Consider the following 19467-nt stretch of genomic DNA (forward strand, 5'->3'; position numbering starts at 1 on the left):
AATTGTATATCAAAACATAATAGTATATATATCTTAAATATGTACAATTAAAAAGAAAAAGAACAGTCCTACTCTCAGTATAAAAAGTTCTATAAAACAAAACTAAAATTGGAGTGGTCTTGACAGTGGAGTCTGGCAACTTGAAAAATGAGACTTCAGTAAAATCAACTACTATTCCTCTGAAGGTCACAAAACTATTGCACAGGACATTACCACAGCTCACACTTTTTAGTAATCATGAGAGCAAATATTTATTATGTTCCAGACACTAAATTAGTGCATTACATTCAGAGACACTTAGTTTTACACAATGATTTTAATAATTAAGTACATTCTTAAATCCCAATTTATATTTCAGGAAAAAGAAACTGAGAAAGTATTCATCATGATTAGAAAACAAGAGACAGGGTTTGAGCTCAAATACTCTGGACATAAAATCTTCACTCTGAATACACATATTGCTCGTATTTTCCTCTCCTGAATTCCTTGATGTATCTGGGATATCCTGAGCAAAACACTGACATACCCTCCAAGAACCTTTAGTTGATGTTGATGGTGGTCATCAGGGTGGTTCCTATGGACTACCTAGGTAGCATGGATGGTGGCTAACAGGCTTTGGGCCTCTTCACATCAGTGGTAAAGCAAAATACGGACAAATGAGAAGGCAAGGATGTTATACCAATACTACTGTGTCTTTAGGAGGGATTAGGTAACTTTCTCTGAAAATATGAAACAGAGTAAATGAATAAATAAGCATCTCTCATAACTCAAGCCAAATATACTGTACATCTCAAAGATGAGTAGAAGTTCTAAAGAAGGGAAGCTACAAGGAAGCAATGGTCTGAATGTTGCAGATGAGTCAGTTGCAGGAGATAAGTCAAGACAAAGAGTTGTAGGTGAAGAAATGAGAAAATTCAAGAGCTTGGTGGGCATAGCGTCATGGGAGCTGGACAGTTCCAAGGATTGAAATATGGATAAACAGGCTGAGAAAAGCAACATTTAGAGAACTTGTAAATGAGGGAGCCATGGCTTGTGACATTGAAAAATGAGACTATACCTGCTTCATAGTCTAGGAAAACCCCAACACGGCAGGGAGGCACAGCCATGGAGAGAGTCAAAACCTCAGGATCAGAGGACAAAGACTCCTCAAAGGCACTATACTTACATTTATTCTGTAACCCTATAACCCAGTAGCCAAATAAAGGTCTGTATTTGGAGTAAACATCTTGATGATTTGCACATCTTCTAACAACATACTTTATATTGCGGGAATATGTTCTACAATATACTCCCAAGATCCAGGCAGTTTTCTTGGACACATCCACTTCCCAGTAATGTTTCCCAGAGGAGAAATATTGGGATCCCAAGACACCATAATTATAACACTGAAAAGGCCAAATTGGCACAGATATCACTTGTCTCTGATCTTCTGAAAGGACAAGATTCAAATTTAGGTTGACTGAATTCAGTGTGACATCCACTGCAAGAAAAAAAAAATGTGTATATATATGAATATAATCATGTATGTGATATATATGACCAGGTGACAGATATGGAGTAGTTTATCTAGTGACATTGTGATGAAGGAACTTGGGTGACTGAAAAACTTGCATTGATGAATTGTAGGAGGGGTAAAACACTGGAGAAATGCCTTAGGCAAATGTTTTGGGAGGTGCTAAGAATGCATGAGGCTAAGATCAGAAGATATCATTGAAACCATAAACTTCTGGAAGGTAAATGGAACACAGTTATTTAAAGACGGTAACTTTTTCTTACCCCAGTAGCATCGGACAGCTGTCAGTTCTGAAATAATAAAAGATTCAGTGATGGTGATTAGAAACAAAGGAGTAAGCACTGATACCTATATATTCTTTGGAGTAGGGACAGGGGAAGGGAATACCGTGAAGCTGTGAGCTAGTGAATTAAAAGATAAACCAAAGACCTAGCCACTTTTCCTTACATATAAATGTATCCTCTTCATCACAGAATATTTCTTTTTTTCTGACCTCCCTCCTCTCTCTGTCCTCAATTTTAAGTTATCCCACCTAGACAGTTTATTACCTGACACCACAACAACCCCACATCCACAGTCTATGCTTCTCCTCACCTCTAAACATTTGCAGCATCCTACTCAGATCTGGAGCACGGAATACAGTCTTCAGTTTCTTGGAAACTTTTTTTGGTTTTTTCAGCCTCCAGATCTCACTCCTAGGAATGATAAAAATTGTCTGACCCCCACATCTTTTATCCTGCGTCCATCCCTCCCACATCACTGGTTTCATCTCCTTCGTATCACTGATGCACTTGAATCCTTCTCCCTCAGCCTGTGGAGGGGGAGAAGGGAGAGCCTGACCCTGGATCCAGAAGAAATGTGACTGTGTCTACTTCCCCTCTTATCCTCTGGGTGGCCTTGGGAAGGTCTTCATTTTTTGAAAGTACAGTTTCTTCCTTAAAAATAAAATAATTAAACCTCCTTTGATCTCTAATGGAAATAATAAAAAATTGGATAAAACAATGCATAGGAAAATACTTTGCTACCTGTAGAAATGGTAAGTGATATGTGGAAAACTCACTGCAACTCAGTGAGTCTTCTGGGAGGGGCCAGAGGTGTAGTATTCTGCGCTGTAGATCCTGACGGTGATGTGGGGCTCTGTAGGGAAATCCTGTGAGCCTGTGCCCTAGTTCAAAGCCTGAACTCCAGTGGGATGGCCCACATTTGAGATTTCGGATTCTCTGGGAAACATGAACACTTGGCAAAGGAGAAGTTATGACTACCTAAGTAAAAATGTTAGAATTTTATCTGTTTGTAGGAAACTTGATGTTTCCAAGTAGGTTGGCAACGGTAAACATAAGGAACAAGGACTACACTTTTCCGTAGGAGCTTCTAAAGTGTGTGAACAGGCAGAGATCAATTATCGTCATCAGAGTCAAAGCTACCATCCTGAGGCTCGAGTCTGCTTTTGGAAATCTAAAGAGAACCTTGCATAATGATCTGGTACCTTCTATTTCTAAGTAAGCAAAGTAAATATAAAGGAGCTGTCTCCATGCCCTATTTTAGGATTTGACAAGGCCCTCCATGTGATATGACAAACACATATAAAATAAAAGATCCAGGGCTGGATGCAGGGACAGAGGATGAATTAAACAAGTGAAGTCACAGAAGTCTGACAGTAAAAGCTCTCATCCTTAATATCCTTTCTGGCTGTAGCTCTGAACTTCAATCACTGAATTTACTACTATAGGATCAAGTCCATTCTCAGTAGTTATGGAACTCTCAAATACTCATCTGGGACCAGCAATTTAAGATAAAGTTACATCCAAATTTTACTGCTCTGGGAGATTTTTTTGTTCTGATTGACCACCAAATAACTCTAATAGCTACAAACCCTTCTTTATAACTCACAAGCACCACTCCTGGCCACCCATACGCACCATTTCATGATTCCACTCATGTCCTAGAAAGAAAAGAAAAAACATGAGTCAAAGTGTATAAAGACTAGTGTAAGACTAATGAAAGAAAGAACAATAGAAAAAAAAATGGAAAAATCAGAAGTGAGTTATATGAAAATGTCAACAAAATTGGCAAACGTTTAGCTAGACATACCAAGAAAAAAAAAAATCGGGAATGAAAGATGGGATATTACCACTGACCTTATGGAAATTAAAAGGATTATAAAAACGATGAACAACTGTATGCCAACAAATTAGATAATCTAAATGAAATAGACAAATTCCTAGAAATACAGAAACTATCAATATTGATTAAAGAACACATAGAAAATATGAATAGGCCTAAAACATGTTAAGATATTAAGTTAGAAATCAAAGACTTCCTACAGAGAAAAGGCCTTACCCAGATGGCTTCACTGGCGAATTCTGCTAAAGGTTTAAAAAGAAAGAATATCAAAACTTCATAAATTATTTCAAAAATATAGAAGAGCAGGCAACACTTCCTAATTCACTACATGAGGCTCATCCTACCCTGATAAAAGAACCCTGATAAAAGAACCAAAGACATCACAAGAAAAGAAAACCATAGGCCAATATCTCTTATGAATATAAATATAAAATTCTTCAACAAAAATATAAGAAAATCAAATCTGGCAATCCAGCAAAAAGATTATACCTGATGGTCAAGTAGAATTTATCCCAGAAATGCAAGGTTGGTTCAACATAAAAAAATCAATTGATGTAATATACCATATTAATAAAATAAAGGATAAAAAACACATGATGATCTCAATAGACATGAAAAAAAAGCATTCAGCAAAATTCAGCACACTTTCATTAAAAACAAAACAAAACAGGAATGGTAACAAACTTGGAATAGAAGACAGGTCCCTCAGCCTGATGAAACACATCTATGAAAAACCTATAGCTAACATCATACTTTGTGGTGAAAAACTGAATGCTTTTCCCCAAAGATCAGAAAAGACAAGGATGTCTGCTCTCTCTGCTTCTATTTAACATGGTATTAGAGGTTCTAGTCAAGGCAGTTAGTCACAGAAAAGAAATAAAAAGTTCTATGTTGGCAATTAGATAGAATGAATAAGATTTAGTATTTGATACCACAACAGGGTGACTATAGTCAAAAATAATTTATTATGCATTTAAAATAATTAAAATAGTATAATCTGAATGTTGGTAACACAAAGAAATGATAAATGCTTGAGGTGATGGATACCTCATTTACCCTGATGGACTGATGTAATTATTATGCATTGTATACACTTTTGCCAAAATCTATGTACCCCATAAATATATATACTTATTAAGTACCAATAAAAACTAATTTTTTAAAAAGTATCTATATTGGAAAGAAAGTAGTAAATCTATCTCTTTTTACAGATGACATGGTTTTATGTACAGACAAAAAAATGTCCTGCTCTATCTACCACCTATACGTAACCTCTTCCAATCTTTTTTTTTTTTTTTTTTTGAGATGGAGTCTCACTCTGTCACCCAGGCTGGAGTGCAGTAGTGCGACCTTGGCTTACTGCAACCTCCACCTCCCCGGTTCAAGTGATTCTCCTGCCTCAGCCTCCCAAGTACCTGGGACTACAGGCACATGCCACCACGCCCAGTTAATTTTTTGTATTTTTAGTAGAGACGGGGTTTCACCATGTTAGCCAGGATGGTCTCGATCTCCTGACCTCATGACCCACCCACCTCAGTCTCCCAAAGTGCTGGGATTACAGGTGTGAGCCACCGCGCCCAGCCTCCAATCTTAATTTTAGCTCATATATAGGTGCTGTTTTTTGTCAGCCTTTACATATCTAATCATTGTCTTTTATCTGTAATCATGTTTCTATAATACTGTGGCAGGTCAGGTTTCCATCAGCAACCAGAACAATCAGTTTCCCTTATCCCTTTACTATAATTTTGATGAATGCATAAGTTAAACATTAAAGAACTGGAAAAGCTGGTGCCTGAGTACCAGGGTTGAAATGCGAAAGCAAACCCTTTAAAGACCCTGCCTGGGTTTTCTCATACCCTAAAGTCTGATCGAATAATAAAAGCATTCTTACACATACACCTGGTACCAGGGCCCATTTAAGATTAAGAAACTTTCCAAGATTCTAGAGAAAACTCTCTAGACTTCAAACCCTAGTTAAAGATATATATAAATTGAATAAAACACTCCTGCTTGTAGGTGCACTCCCACACGAAGGCATAGAGCTTAAAATGTATATAAGCTCCAGAAAAAATCTTGTAACTCTGAGTTGGTCTGGTAAGTTACTCCAACTTTCTCCCTGTAACCAGCTGAAAAAATAAACCCCCTTATTTTCCAAGTCTGTCTGCCTCTCATTATTGGACCATGAGAAAAAGCAGCTAGACTTCATTTTGTACAGGTACAATACTACATTTCGCAAAGAAGAAAAAACGGGCACTAGTAAGTAAGAATATCTAAAACATAAGCTATTCACCAACCATGTTTCCTTTCTTATGCCCTATCGTCAAAATGGTATCAATATTCACTCAGTCCCTGTCTCAGACACTAAAACATTTTATCAAGGCAGTCCATCCTTAATTTCTGTTAGTCATCTGCATTCCCCCATCATCACCACTATGGGTTACTTTGTTTTGAGCAAGATGTACCAAGATATTTGGCCTTACTCTTTCATAACACCAGCTGCTGTACAACCAAATAAATGGGTTTGCTCTCTTTATTAGTATAGTTTTGTTGTTCAACAACTAAAATTGCCTTAACTGGGAAGAAAGTAAGGGTTGTGGCCAGAGAGGTATTACTTTAGTCACAGATGGCTCTGGAAGGTCAAACCTCTGTCAAAATTCTGGCCTCTATGTGCCTATTAATTCTCATTTCTTCCCTATATTTTGACTGTATTCTCAGATTTTAATTGATAACAACTTGAATCTTTTTATTTGAATTATCTTCACTGGTATTATTTTCTGCTACAAAGGACAACTTCTCTTCACTGTAATGACAGTACAATTTTGTCACCCACAAGCATTCAGGATTGGGTCAGATGCCCAACTTAAAATAACCACAGTGGCCGGGCACGGTGGCTCACGCCTGTAATCCCAGCACTTTGGGAGGCCGAGGCAGGCGGATCATGAGGTCAGGAGATCGAGACCATCCTGGCCAACACGGTGAAACCCCATCTCTACTAAAAATACAAAAAATTAGCCGGGCGTGGTGGCGGGCGCCTGTAGTCCCAGCTACTCGAGAGGCTGAGGCAGGAGAATGGCCTGAACCCGGGAGGCGGAGCTTGCAGTGAGCAGAGATCGCGCCACTGCACTCCAGCCTGGGCGACAAAGCGAGACTCTGTCTCCAAAAAAAAAAAAAAATTATCACAGTGTGGCTGGTAGGGACGTAAGGATTGGATACACTGATTTACACATAATTAACTAATTCATCCTCGATAGTGCTGATTTTCTCAGGTCTAAACAAGTACAAGGATAGAAATAGACATGCTAGTCTTTCTTTCAAGAGTAATTCCAGGTGTTGTTACCAGAAAAACGGGGAATGGATATTGACAAGACAAAAATAATGAGTACCATGTAGCCCAAACCCTAGCATTGTGCAATAGACCCTGATAAGAAACCTGTACATATGCCCCCGAATCTAAAATTTCAAAAAATCTGAAAAAAAGTTTTTAAAATAATAATAACTGCCATCTTCATTCCCTCATTTAGCTACCTACCATTCCATTCTTTCAAAAATAAAAATGGTCAAATATAATAAAATATTACAGAAAGCATTAAAAATCAAAGTATCTGTTTTATAAGGGAAATAACCTAAAATCTCATCTAACTTTTGCATCAATTTTCAAGTTTAGCATCTTTCTGTCTAGATCATTCTTCGGCAGTAAGTGTTGAATGTAGCTCTTATGCAAAGAACATCAGTCCCTCCAGCAAACAAACAATGGATATATGATAACACCATCCATCCCAGTCACCGTCATAAGAATCCATATAGAAAGAAAGCTGTTACAGGAACTCTCAGGAGCCAGGACTGTGGAAGGGAAATACCACAAATACAACAGCATATATCTTAACATATTGAGAGGAATAGCCAAAGTCCCTACTCAGATAAAAGAATAAGTTCCTTAGTTTTCCATTTGCCATTCTTTGAAGCTAACATCTAGATGTGAAATGTTAATCCCACAGCATTTATAGTTTTTGATCTACCAGTAATTTTTAAATTCCAAGTGACCAAATAGCAACTAAGACTGACTTAAATAGGACAAATGCGTGGACAAATGACATAAGCACAGTGTTCTTTTGTGAAGGTGACGATTCAAAGGGTTGTGAAGAGCTTAAGGAAGAACCATAAAAAAGGGCCTACGGAACCTTTTTGCTTTTGTTTTTACTGAGATGTAGTTCAAATACCATAAGATTTGCCCTTTACAGTGCACAATTTAACAGGTTTTAATATATTCACAATGTAGTGCAACCATCGTTTTACAGTTAATGCAGATCATTTTCATCTCTACAAATAGAAATTGTACACTAATTAGCAATTACTTCCTATTAATTCTTCCCCAGAGCCCTGGCAACCACTAATCTCGTTTCTATATTATGGATTTGCTACTTACAGACTTTCATATAAATGGAATCATACAAAAAAGAACTTTGTGCTTGCCTTCTTTCATTTATAATGTTTTCAAGGTGCATCCATATCATAGCATGTATTATTAATTCATTATTTTTCATAGCTAAACAATATTACATCGTTTGGATATAACACATTTTGCTTATTCATTCATCAGTTAAGGAGATTTGAGTTGTTTTTATTTTTGAGCAATACTGCTGTGAACTTTCATATATAAGTTTATGCACAGATATATGTATTCAGTTCTTCTAGGTATATAGGTAGGAATGGAACGGCTAGGCCACATGAGAACTCTCTTTATGTTTCTGAGCAACTGCCAAGCAGTTTTTCTAAGTAGCTTTACTATTTTACATCTCTACTAGCAATTCAAGAAGGTTTCAATTTCTTTACATCTTCCCCAACACTTAGTATTGTCCATCTTTTTTTTATTATAGCCATACTAATGAGTGTAAAATATGTTTAGGAACTTCTGTTCTAGAGTAATCTTAAATTTAAACAAGAAAAGACGACAAAAGGAAAAAAGAATTTTTAAAAAGCTGGGATATAAGCACCAGAGACAAAGGAAACAATTCAACAAATGAAAATCAGTTACTCTCCTGCTTCGATCCAAATCTTAAAAAGGAAATATTTGGAAATTCAGCAAAGAAAGGAAAGCACTGTCTGTCTACATATTTGTCCATCTATCTCCCCAAAAGGCTCAATATTCTACCACTTTATGTTTTAAAAAAATTGACAGGGGGCTGGGCACGGTGGCTCAGGCCTGTAATCCCAGCACTTTGGGAGGCCGAGGCAGGTGGATCATGAGGTCAGGAGATCAAGACCATACTGGCTAGCACGATGAAACCCCATCTCTACTAAAAATACAAAAAAAGTTAGCCAGGCATGGTGGCGGGCACTTGTAGTCCCAGCTACTTGGGAGGCTAGGCAGGAGAATGGCGTGAACCCGAGAGGCGGAGCTTGCAGTGAGTTGAGATCGTGCTACTGCACTCCAGCCTGGGCGACAGAGCAAGACTCCGCCTTAAAAAAATAAAATAAAATAAAATAACAGGGAACATTTACAATAACAAATAAGCAGATTTTAAACTTAAATAGAACACATTTCTTAAATGTGTATGCTCTTAAACCTGAAAATCCGTGTGTTTACCTGTGACTAATCCGAGTAAAGAGAAGTCTGGTGAATGCCTGACACTAGATCCCATATAACAGGGGCCTAGAGACTATAACTAGGTATCATGGATCCTCTCTGCAAGGTAAAATGTATTCCCTTACTTCATAAATTAACAAAAATGTCATTCATGTCCATGACATCTAGAATGGATGACAAGGCAGCACTGCAAGGCCAAAGAAACCCCTTAGTGTCACCACCAGCATGAGAATGCAAGGACAGAGAAGGGAACTGTGTTACCAGAATCTCAGATTGAGTGAACCTTCTTACCTGTAGCAGCTCCATTGCTGACCACTGACTCCGACACTCCACATCTGAGATTAGCTCTCTCACCAACTGCTTCTGCTGAACTAGCTCATCCTCAGCCTCTGCAAACTTATCCAGCCTCTTCTTTTCCTCTTCTTCCAATCTTTGCAGCTCTCTCTGCTCCTCACTATTTAGGATGCTTCTAAGCTGATCAAATTCTGTTTGTATCCTTTGTCTCTCAGTTTGTACCTGATACTGCAAAGATGGACAAGAGAGAGATGTAATAAGTTTGTCAGGCTAAGGACCTATTGTGCAAAGGATTAGGAGCCAGTAGGGAAATACACACACACACACACACACACACACACGTGTGTGTGTATTTATATTATCTGTATATAGATATATACCTATATTATCTATATATAGATTTTTTTTTTCAGGGAGTTCAAATCAGCAAGAGTAGAAGCAATAGAGATACTTAGAGGGAAGCTATTTTTTCCTACTATTTTCCTTTCAGTACTTGCCAAAACAATGACCTCAAACTGTCTTATCTAGGCTAACCCTCAGACAAAATGTAAAACATAAGACTTAGCTTCTAGACCACTTTCCTGGATATTCATGACTGCCTGCCTTACCACACTCCTAATTTGAATCTTGAGGAAAACTGTAGTCCTTTATATAGTGTCTTTCACCAGAAGTAGTAGAGCCTCATAGGAAAAGAGCAATGGAACACAGTATTTTCTAGCCTTCCTCATCATAGAGTCCATCTTTGTGCTTAGTTCCAGTATGTGTGTGTAATTGTAACATGTCCACTTTCTAGCCTCCACCCCCAACAGGGACAGGACAGAGAAGAGAACTAATCAAATGGCTTCAGGACTCATGCAATGTCAAGGAATAAAAGGATGAGGCCTCCTCGGATTAAGGTCCTGTCAAGATTCCTGTCTTAGAAATCCTTCAGAGTCTCCTCTTGCCTTCCAGGAAGTTTTCTCTTCTCTGAAGTCAGCTTCTAGCTTCTCAGCTTCCTGTTCCTCCTTCTTCAGCCTCTTGAGGACTGCCTGGAGTTTCCCCTATGAGAAGGGAATCACACTACAGTCAAGCTATAAGCTTTCTCAGTATCTGGATAGAGGACAACAGAGAAAAAATCAAGTTGATGTCAGAAAAAAAGCAATTTACAGAAACTGTGAAGCTGGTGATTAGAATCTATGACACGGGGAAAAATTTGAGGAGATGAATGTATCGTTTATTCATTGTGATGAAAATCAATACCCCTCAAGAGGAGTAGCCTGATTCTCTCTTTCCTTAGAGTAAGTATTTACCCTGCAGAAAGGAAAGTCTTTTCCTCTTATCAATGCTCTTTCCTCGTTCAATCCACAATGTTCCTGAGCAATTATCCTGCTTAGAGAAGCAAGAGAGCTAACTTTGGGAAGGAATTTATCAACTGTACAATGAAAAAGGAAAAAACAAAACAAAAATCTCTCACTCTAGGCTAAGAGACTGTACTCTAGGATCATTTGTTATGTAAATGAAAGGAATACGCAGGAATGTACCCCAGGCATTGGAAGCTGAGCACAGGGTGAAAGATATACAGGGAGATGATCAAAGGACTCAGAATTATGGTTCCACAAGGGGTAAAGGAGGATGAAAAGGGCTGGCTCCTTTTTCTGACTTAGTCCGCCTGCACCCAGGTGATTAAAAACCTTTATTGCTCACAAAAAAAAAAAAAAAAAAAAAAAAAGGCTGGGCGCGGTGGCTTACGCCTGTAATCCCAGCACTTTGGGAGGCCGAGGTGGGTGGATTGTGAGATTAGGAGTTTAAGACCAGCCTGGCCAAGATGGTGAAACTCCGTCTCTACTAAAAAAAAAAAAAAAAAAAAATAGCTGGGCACGGTGCCAGGTGCCTATAATCCTAACTGCTCGGGAGGCTAAGGCAGAAGAATTGCTTGAACTTGGAGGGTGGAGGTTGCAGTGAGTAGAGATCACACCATTGCACTCCAGCCTGGGTGACACAGTGAGAATCCGTCTCAAAAAAAAAAAAAAAAAAAGAAGAATGAAAGGGTGAGACTTCCCACCAACTACCATCTTCTGCCCCAACTCCCTCCATCTAGGGCCCTACCTGACATTCCTTGAATACTTCCTCCGTAAGGACTGTGTGGTGACCACGGTGCTCCTGAGACCGCTCACAAAGCCAGCAAATGACTTTCCTGTCCTCCTTACAGAAGAGTAGGAGTTTCTCTCCATGATAATCACAGAGATCTCTCTTCTTCCCATTGTCTGAGTTCAACTTGATCTCCTTGAGTCTCTCCACTATGTTGGTCAGATGCCGATTAGCTTGTAGGTTTTCAAATGAGTAACTGGTACCACACACAGGACAGCTGCTTTTTCCTCCCAGGCTAGTCACTGCCTCCTTGTTGCTCACAGTGATGCAGGCTTGGCAGAGGCTGTGGCCACAGCCTAGACTCAAGGGTTCTGTCAACAGCTCCAGGCAGATGGGACAAGTGACCTCCTCTTGCACGTTAAGCAAGATTTTTGAAGCCATTGCACTGCTTCCCTGGCTTCTTCTGGTCCTAACTCCTGAGGCTCTCCTCTCTCTTCTGGTTAAAGACCCCTGGATGGCCGAGAAGATTGAAAGGGGATGGTATAAGAATGGTACAAATAAAAAGCATTCTAATTGTGCACACATCAAAGACTGGCCAAGACTGCAACATTAAAGAACAAAGATGAGGAAGAGAAACCAAAAATGGCTGAAAGTGGTCTGGGCAAGCTGTTAATGCCTCAAGGCTTTTGCACTTGTTCATTACTCAGCCTAGAATTACCCTCCTGTTGCTATTTGCATAACTTTCATTTATACATTTTTCAACTTTCTTCTTACATGTCCCTTCACAGAAGGGCCTGATAAGACAAACTTAACTACAGCACAACCACAAACTCATCATTCAATGTACATTTGCCATCTTTCTCTTATTATCACTATCTATTTTAAAATGTCTATGTCTTCTTTCTAAAATATAATCTGCACATAGATTAGGCACTTTTGTTTTTTTACTGCTATAGCCTCAGTGTTTAGAACATAGAGAAGCACGATGTTTGATAAATATATATATAAAAAATCCCTGTCTCTCCATAGACGACTAAAACTTTGTCAGTGTTTCATTTTTCTTTCCCATTATTTGGAAATTCTTCAATAGCTGAACTTTGGAACCCCAGATGTGGTTTCCAGTGAAGAAGTGCTCACCTTCTAACACATCCACCCACACAAAATCCTCCCATGCCCTCACACACTTTCCAGAGATACCCACAGAAACAGCAATGACCACAAAATGGAGATTTCATTACCAGTTACAATTTAAAAATCACTTTGGCCTATTTGTTCCTCCTTCAAAAATTCTTGAGAAATAAGAGTACTCCCTTTCTTCAGATGAATAAATAAAATTAAATGACTTACAAAGATCATCCAATTCAATAGGTAGAATTGGAGTGAACATAATATCCTCAGAGTTCTCTTTCGGAGGTCTCTATGTTACTCCACTTATTTAAACAAAGAAAAGCAGAGGTAAAGCCTGAAAGAAGTAGATTGGGATCCAGTGTTATGGGAGTGTAGAAATGGAGGAAATCACATAAGCTGGGAATTTCTAGGGGGTCTTGTATTTGTAGATGGTAGGATTTCATCTTGGCATGAAGGATGTTATAGAGGTTGATAGGAACCCAAAGGTGTGTATTTGTTGGGGAGGGGGTGTAACCAGCTGAATTACACATAGATCACAGATTCATACCAATGTCAGATCATTGAGGAATAGAAATACCAAGGAGATGGCTGTTGGTCATGGGAGAGATGTCCCAATATATAAGGGGAGACTACATTTAGGAGCAATTAAGTTCTGTCTGTGTTAAATCCACATCCACTAATTGAATGCCAATTATTCCTGTGTTTATTTTGGAAATTCTCACTGAAGACATATTATCTTCCGTGATTAAAATCTAGGAAATGGATTAAAATTCAAAGCTGAGTATGAACAGATGGTATTAGCCAGAATAAAGTAAATAGTCACCTAAATAAGATAGATGCTAATTATATAATCATTCATAAAGTGTAAAATAGTAAAAATTACACCTATGAAGGTGTAAAAAACACCATCACAGAGAGGTATAGGTTTTTAGAAAATCAAATAATTTGCTAAGTAGAGAACTATCCAAGATATCTTGCTGGATAAGCAAGAGTTTAATGAAAGCTGAATAATGAGAAAGGAATACAGAATGAGAAAGAAAACAAATATTTTAGGTAGAAGGAATTATGTAAGTGAATGCCCTGTTCATAGAGGACGTAGCATCATAACATCTTCGAAAGTTTTTAAATGTGTGGTTGGTATGCAAAAAGCCCTAGGCCTTGGCATCACATGAGCCTAGAAGAACCTGGATATGTGACACTTCCTAAATGAAGTAAAAGTGACAGTCTCTTTCCAATGAATAGGAGGTGAGGGTAGGGATGGGAGGATGCAGGACAAGTTAACAGAAGAAATAGAGAGAAGCAGATGAGGGTGGGAAATAGGGCGGGGTAAAGGAAATAAGATTGGAAGTCAGACTAGACATGTGGGGAAAAAAAGGGATATCATTAGGTTTAAGTCCTTCCTTCCTATAAAAAAGACATCCCCATCACCATCCCCTGGTATATTATTTCATTTTTATTTTTTTGGTAAGCACAGACCTCATCTTCCGTAAGAGGGCTGAGACTCTTGTAACAAAATATTCTCTGTAGGGCTCTGGAAGCTATGTTCACGGTCTTTACAAGGGAATCAGTCTGTTGATGTAAGATTTACCTAAGCTACGTTAGTTTCACACACATCCACATCGTCTTGTACCGGCATAAGAATCCTCACTGAGGCCGGGCGCGGTGGCTCACACCTGTAATCCCAGCACCTTGGGAGGCTGAGGCTGGCAGATCACGAGGTCAGGAGATCAAGACCATCCTGGCTAACAAGGTGAAACCCTGTCTCTACTAAAAATACAAAAATTAGCCAGGCATGGTGGTGGGCGCCTGTAGTCCCAGCTACTCGGGAGGCTGAGGCAGGAGAATGGCGTGAACAGGGGAGGCAGAGCTTGCAGTGAGCCGAGATGGCGCCACTGCACTCCAGCCTGGGCAACAGAGCGAGACTCTGTCTAAAAAAAAAAAAAAAGAAAGAAAAAATCCTCACTAAGAGCTTACCTGAAGCAGCCCAGCCTGCATGCTATATCTCCTGTCCTGTATTCCCCCTGCAGAGTTAAGCTGCATGAGTGCAAGTGGCAAAAGAAACCTGCAATTATTGCTTGTGGTCAGCCAGAGGGTGCACCACAGAGTAGTGGCATGATGATACAATGCCAATTCTCAGAACCTGAGGTCAGTTTAGACAAGAAACTGTGAGGCAAAGGGAAAAAGGGTGGCTCTCAGTAGGCAGTAAGTAACATTTTGATACTTGTTCTAGTAGGTAGAATTATACCCTCCACAAAAATATATTTGCTTGTATGAATATGACCTTATTTGAAAACTACATCTTTGCAGGTGTAGTCAAGTTAAGATGAGGTCATACTGGATAAAGACAAGCCCTAAATTTAAAGATCTGTGTTTTTTTCTTTTTTTGAGATGGAGTTTCGCTCTGTCGCCCAGGCTGGAGTACAATGGCGCGATTTCGGCTCACTGCAACCCCCACCTCCCAGGTTCAAGCGATTCTCCTGCCTCAGTCTCCTGAGTAGCTGGGATTACAGGCATATGCCACCAAGCCCAGCTAATTTTTATATTTTTAGTAGAGATGGGGTTTCACCTTGTTAGCCAGGCTGGTCTCGATCTCCTGACCTCAGGTGATCCACCTGCCTCAGCCTCCCAAAGTGCTGGGATTACAGGCGTGAGTCACTGCACCCGGCCTTGACCTGTGTTTTTATAAGAGGAGAGGACATACAAACACACGGGAAAGAAAGCCATGTGACAATAGAGACAGAGACGGAAGTAGCACAGATATAAGCCAAAGAATGCCAAGGTTTGCTAGAAACCCCTGGAAGCTAGGGGAGAGGAATAGAACCCATTTTCACATAGAGCCTTCTGAAAAAAATCAAGTTTACCACCATCTTGGTTTTGGACTTCTGGACTCCTGAGCTGTGATATAGAGTCCTATTGTTTTAAGTCATCTAGTTTGTGATAATTGGTTACAACAGTGCTAGAAAACTAATATATTTGAACAGGTTTGATAGTGAAAGAAAGATCTGTGATGTGTGACAACCTAGGAATCTTTCCTATGCTTGGCAAAAGGATGGGGTACGATAAAAAGCTGTATGAAGATAAATCTAGGCCTCGAGACCTGTCTATTCCTCTAATCATCCATCAAAAGACCTTAAGGAGGAAAAAAGGCTGAAAGTAGGCTGGCAAATGTCATCCAGCCAATGGTACAGATACTAAAAATCATACAAAAGAGATATACTGGTAGCCCGTGGCTGCAATGACCATTGGTCAGACCAGGATCTGATGACTAGTAAGACCAGGAGTTTACATGATATGATAATATTCACCCCTGTTTATGGCTAAAGCTATGAGCCAACCACAGATGTGGGGTTCTTTGTTATCTTTTATTCCAATCAGTATCCAACTAATAGTTAGAAATACTGGGGGACTCCAGGAGAGGAAGCAGTAGAACATGCATTCTGCCACGGGCTGTGACTTCATGTTCACAGTGAGGTTGCATGTTGATGCCAAAGCTGCTGCCACCATAATGACAAAAGAATGAGAAAAGTGCAGAGGACCAGGGTCCCACGTGTGAGAAATGACCCCACCACTTCCCAATGTGGCTCAAGCCCAGCAGCAGTCAGGGAGGTAGAGAAGGGAACATGAGTGCCATGGGCCTGACAGAACTCCCAGGTTACCTGGTTACCATAGCTGCCAGGTGATGGTACCCTTCTTTTGAGTCTTCTCCTAACATCTGGACTCCTAACATCTGGATATGATAATGCAAACTTTAAGTCTCTTTGCAGGTAGATAGTAAAATTAGAGTGTGTCTAAGAGTGACTTTTAGGGGAGGATGTCCTTTGAAGTTTCTAGACAATATCCTAGACACTTCTTCTGGTTCCTTGGTCAGAAACTGCCAATAAGGAAAGTAGAGCCTGTTTTGACATCCAGAGGCCTGGAGAGCTCAGAAACATCGTAACATCTCCTCCCCATTCCTCTATGTACTGAGTTCTTGCTTCAGCTACTCCTTAGAGTCCAGGGCTCAATCTATACCACATTAGTGACTCTCTCCCCAAGAGCTGTAGTGTTCTGGTCAATATATTTCCCAAAAGTTTTTTTTTTTTTTTTTTTTTTAACATAGAATCATTTTCATTAAGCAACCCCTAATCTTGTCTTTTTCTGTCTGTTACTTCGTGAGAATATGCTGAAAGAGTTTTTTTTTTTTTTTTTTTTTTTTCCAAATTAGTTCCAACCCCCTCAACTGCCACCACTCCGGTAGAAACCACCTGAATTCAGGAAATTGTTCTTCAACTAGTCTTGCTGATACTATCATTGCCCTTCCTTTTTTTTTTTTTTTTTTTTTGAGACAGAGTTTCGCTCTTGTTAGCCAGGTTGTAGTGTGGTGGCGTGATCTCGGCTCGCTGCAACCTCTGCCTGCCGGGTTCAAGTGATTCTCTTGCCTCAGCCTCCCAAGTAGCTGGGATTACAGGTGCCTGCTACCACGCCTGGCTAATTTTTGTATTTTTAGTAGAGACAGAGTTTCACCATCTTGGCCAGGGTGGTCTCAAACTCATGATCCACCTCAAGTGATCCACCTGCCTTGGCCTCCCACAGTGCTAGGATTATAGGCATGAGCTACTGTGCCCAGCCATGATTGCCCTTCTTCACTCTGCTCTCATCTTTGTTCTTACATCAGTAGATAGAGTGATCTCCTTAAAGCAGATGTCAATCATGTCACTCTTCTGTTCACACCCATGCCATCCAGAGTGAGGCCAGACTTCATAATGGTCCAGTTAGGTCCGCATCACACATCCCTTCCCACTGCCTCAATCCTCAGAGCTCACCTTTTTTTTTTTTTTTTTTTTTTTTTTTTGAGACAGTCTCACTCTCGTCCCCCAGGCTGGAAGACTGGAGCGCAATGGCAAGATCTTGGCAACCTCCACCTCCCGGCTTCAAGCGATTCTCCTGCCTCAGCCTCCCAAGTAGCTGGGACTACAGACATCCACCACCATGCCCAGCTAATTTTTGCATTTTTTTAGTAGAGAAAGGGTTTCACCACGTTGGGCAGGCTGGTCTTGAACTCCTGATCTCTGGTGATCCTCCTGCCTTGTCCTCCCAAAGTGCTGGGATTACAAGCATGAGCCACCACTTCTGGCCAGAGCTCACCTTTTATTCCTCTCCCTGCACACTCCCATCTCAACCTTCCGTATCCACACTGTTTTCCTTTTAAGTGCAGGGAAAAACCATTAAAGACTTTAATTTCCTCAAATTCTTAAGATTCTATTCAAAAGTGTTCTTCTTACAATGAAAACTATTTAAAACTTTCATAAAAACTATTTAAAGTTGCAAGGCCTTTATGAGGTCTTTACAGAGTCCTTATCCTAATTTAACTTCTTAAAGATGTTACTCCATAGTATTAGTTATCTTCTTGTGTACTCTATCATTCATTGATATGGTCTATGATTGCTGTCTAATTAGAATGTAGGCTTCCACATATATTTCATATTTTCTGAATGCTGAATGGATGCTAATTGCACATTTTTACATCAGCAGCCTGCTTTATAATCAATATTATCCCATATATTGGGCCTCGTGCCTGACTAGATGCCTCTGGGAGACCGTCAGTATGCAGGCAGACATGGATTCCACCCAGGAGGATGGCAGTTTCAGTGAACTCTGAGGGGTGAGAGCAGAGGCCAGAATGGCATGTGTCGGAATATCTGTAACATATCAATCAAGGTGCAAATTGCTTGCAAGTGAGCTTAAGATAGGACATACTGTATGTCAAATTCTTAACAAGAAGATTAAATCTGTGGGCTCCTTCTGAGCCCACAATAAACAACTTCTGCTAAGTAGTTGTGAGCAAAGAAAAGCAATAAGAAATTGAGGTTATAAATCAATGCGAAGGTGTGTCTAAGAGGAAGAATGATGAGGAACAAGTTCTGAGACAGGTGAAGATGCTGGTGGCACATGTGTTACTGAAGTAAAAGTAAACAGTATGTTCGGGGATGTGCAAGGAGAGCCCTGACATGACCTGCAGAAAGACAGAGGATAAGAGGGAACAGAGCGGTGTGCAGCAGTCAGATCACTCAACCTGCTATAGTCAGGCAGGCCAAGGACTAAGAATACGTGAGGATGGCCTCAGAAAGCCGCTTAGTGGTTGCCAGGAGGGCAGCGAAAGAACCCGCTTCAATATTCCCCCTGGCCATGCCCCCATGGCTCCATTCTATCTGATGCTGCATACTAGGAGCTAAGCCCTGCACACACTTGAAAAACAGAGACCTCCTCTCACCAACTTCTCTTTTGAGGAGGGAGGGGGGTGGAAAATAAGAGATCTTCTGTTCATCTCTTTAAGAGAGAGAGAGAGAGAAAGAGAGAGAGAGAATTCAGTTTCCTTTGCAAGGTAGAAAATCAAAATTATACAATAGGAAAGCAATGGAACTGGATTCAGCCTGGAGAAAAAAAAGACACTCCAGAAAACAAAGGCAGCCTTCTGCCTCTTTAACACTGCTTTCAAGGCTGTCCCTCCCCAGACTCTAGGCTGCTATCAGTGCGCACGCAAAGCAGGAAGGCTGCAAGCCAGCCTTTGCTCCCGACAGAGCAGGGCAGCCTTGGGGCCATAAATCAAATTCTCCTAACTTCATTGAGAACTTTTCTCCTTGAGTCTCATACCTTCTACCCCCCACAAACCTCCCCACACACCTTCAGACCAACAGAAATCTCGGCTCCTGGTTGAAGAGGTGAAGAAAAGCCAGGGTGGGTGTGGTCAGGATTCATTCAACAAATGAGGTTCCTCTGT

At 40.2% G+C, this 19467-nt stretch overlaps 1 protein-coding gene across 1 annotated transcript; it reads right to left on the minus strand.

The window, feature by feature from the left end:
• Positions 1-225: 225 nt before the first annotated feature.
• On the minus strand, positions 226-19460 carry LOC103247900 (E3 ubiquitin-protein ligase TRIM34). The gene is made up of 8 exons (XM_008019891.3): positions 19371-19460; positions 11601-12092; positions 10460-10555; positions 9513-9743; positions 3433-3455; positions 2108-2208; positions 1777-1803; positions 226-1480 (listed from the first exon to the last, which is right to left on the minus strand). Exons 1-8 carry the CDS (start codon positions 19443-19445, stop codon positions 915-917), a joined length of 1611 nt encoding a protein of 536 aa, XP_008018082.2. The 5' UTR covers positions 19446-19460; the 3' UTR covers positions 226-914.
• Between the last annotated feature and the right edge of the window lie 7 nt (positions 19461-19467).

Source organism: Chlorocebus sabaeus, chromosome 1, assembly GCF_047675955.1.
Source record: "Chlorocebus sabaeus isolate Y175 chromosome 1, mChlSab1.0.hap1, whole genome shotgun sequence".
NCBI lineage: Eukaryota > Metazoa > Chordata > Mammalia > Primates > Cercopithecidae > Chlorocebus > Chlorocebus sabaeus.

What these genes read in the sequence shown, in the direction of transcription:
- LOC103247900 (XM_008019891.3), bottom strand. Translation starts at nt 19,445, where the DNA reads ATGAATCCTGACCACACCCACCCTGGCTTTTCTTCACCTCTTCAACCA. An exon ending in CAGCAATGGAGCTGCTACAG is followed by an intron (nt 3,456 to 9,512) that starts GTAAGAAGGTTC and finishes TTTTCTTTCTAG; the next exon opens with GACATGAGTGGAATCATGAA. An exon ending in ATGAGTGGAATCATGAAATG is followed by an intron (nt 2,209 to 3,432) that starts GTGCGTATGGGT and finishes TATCATTCCTAG; the next exon opens with GAGTGAGATCTGGAGGCTGA.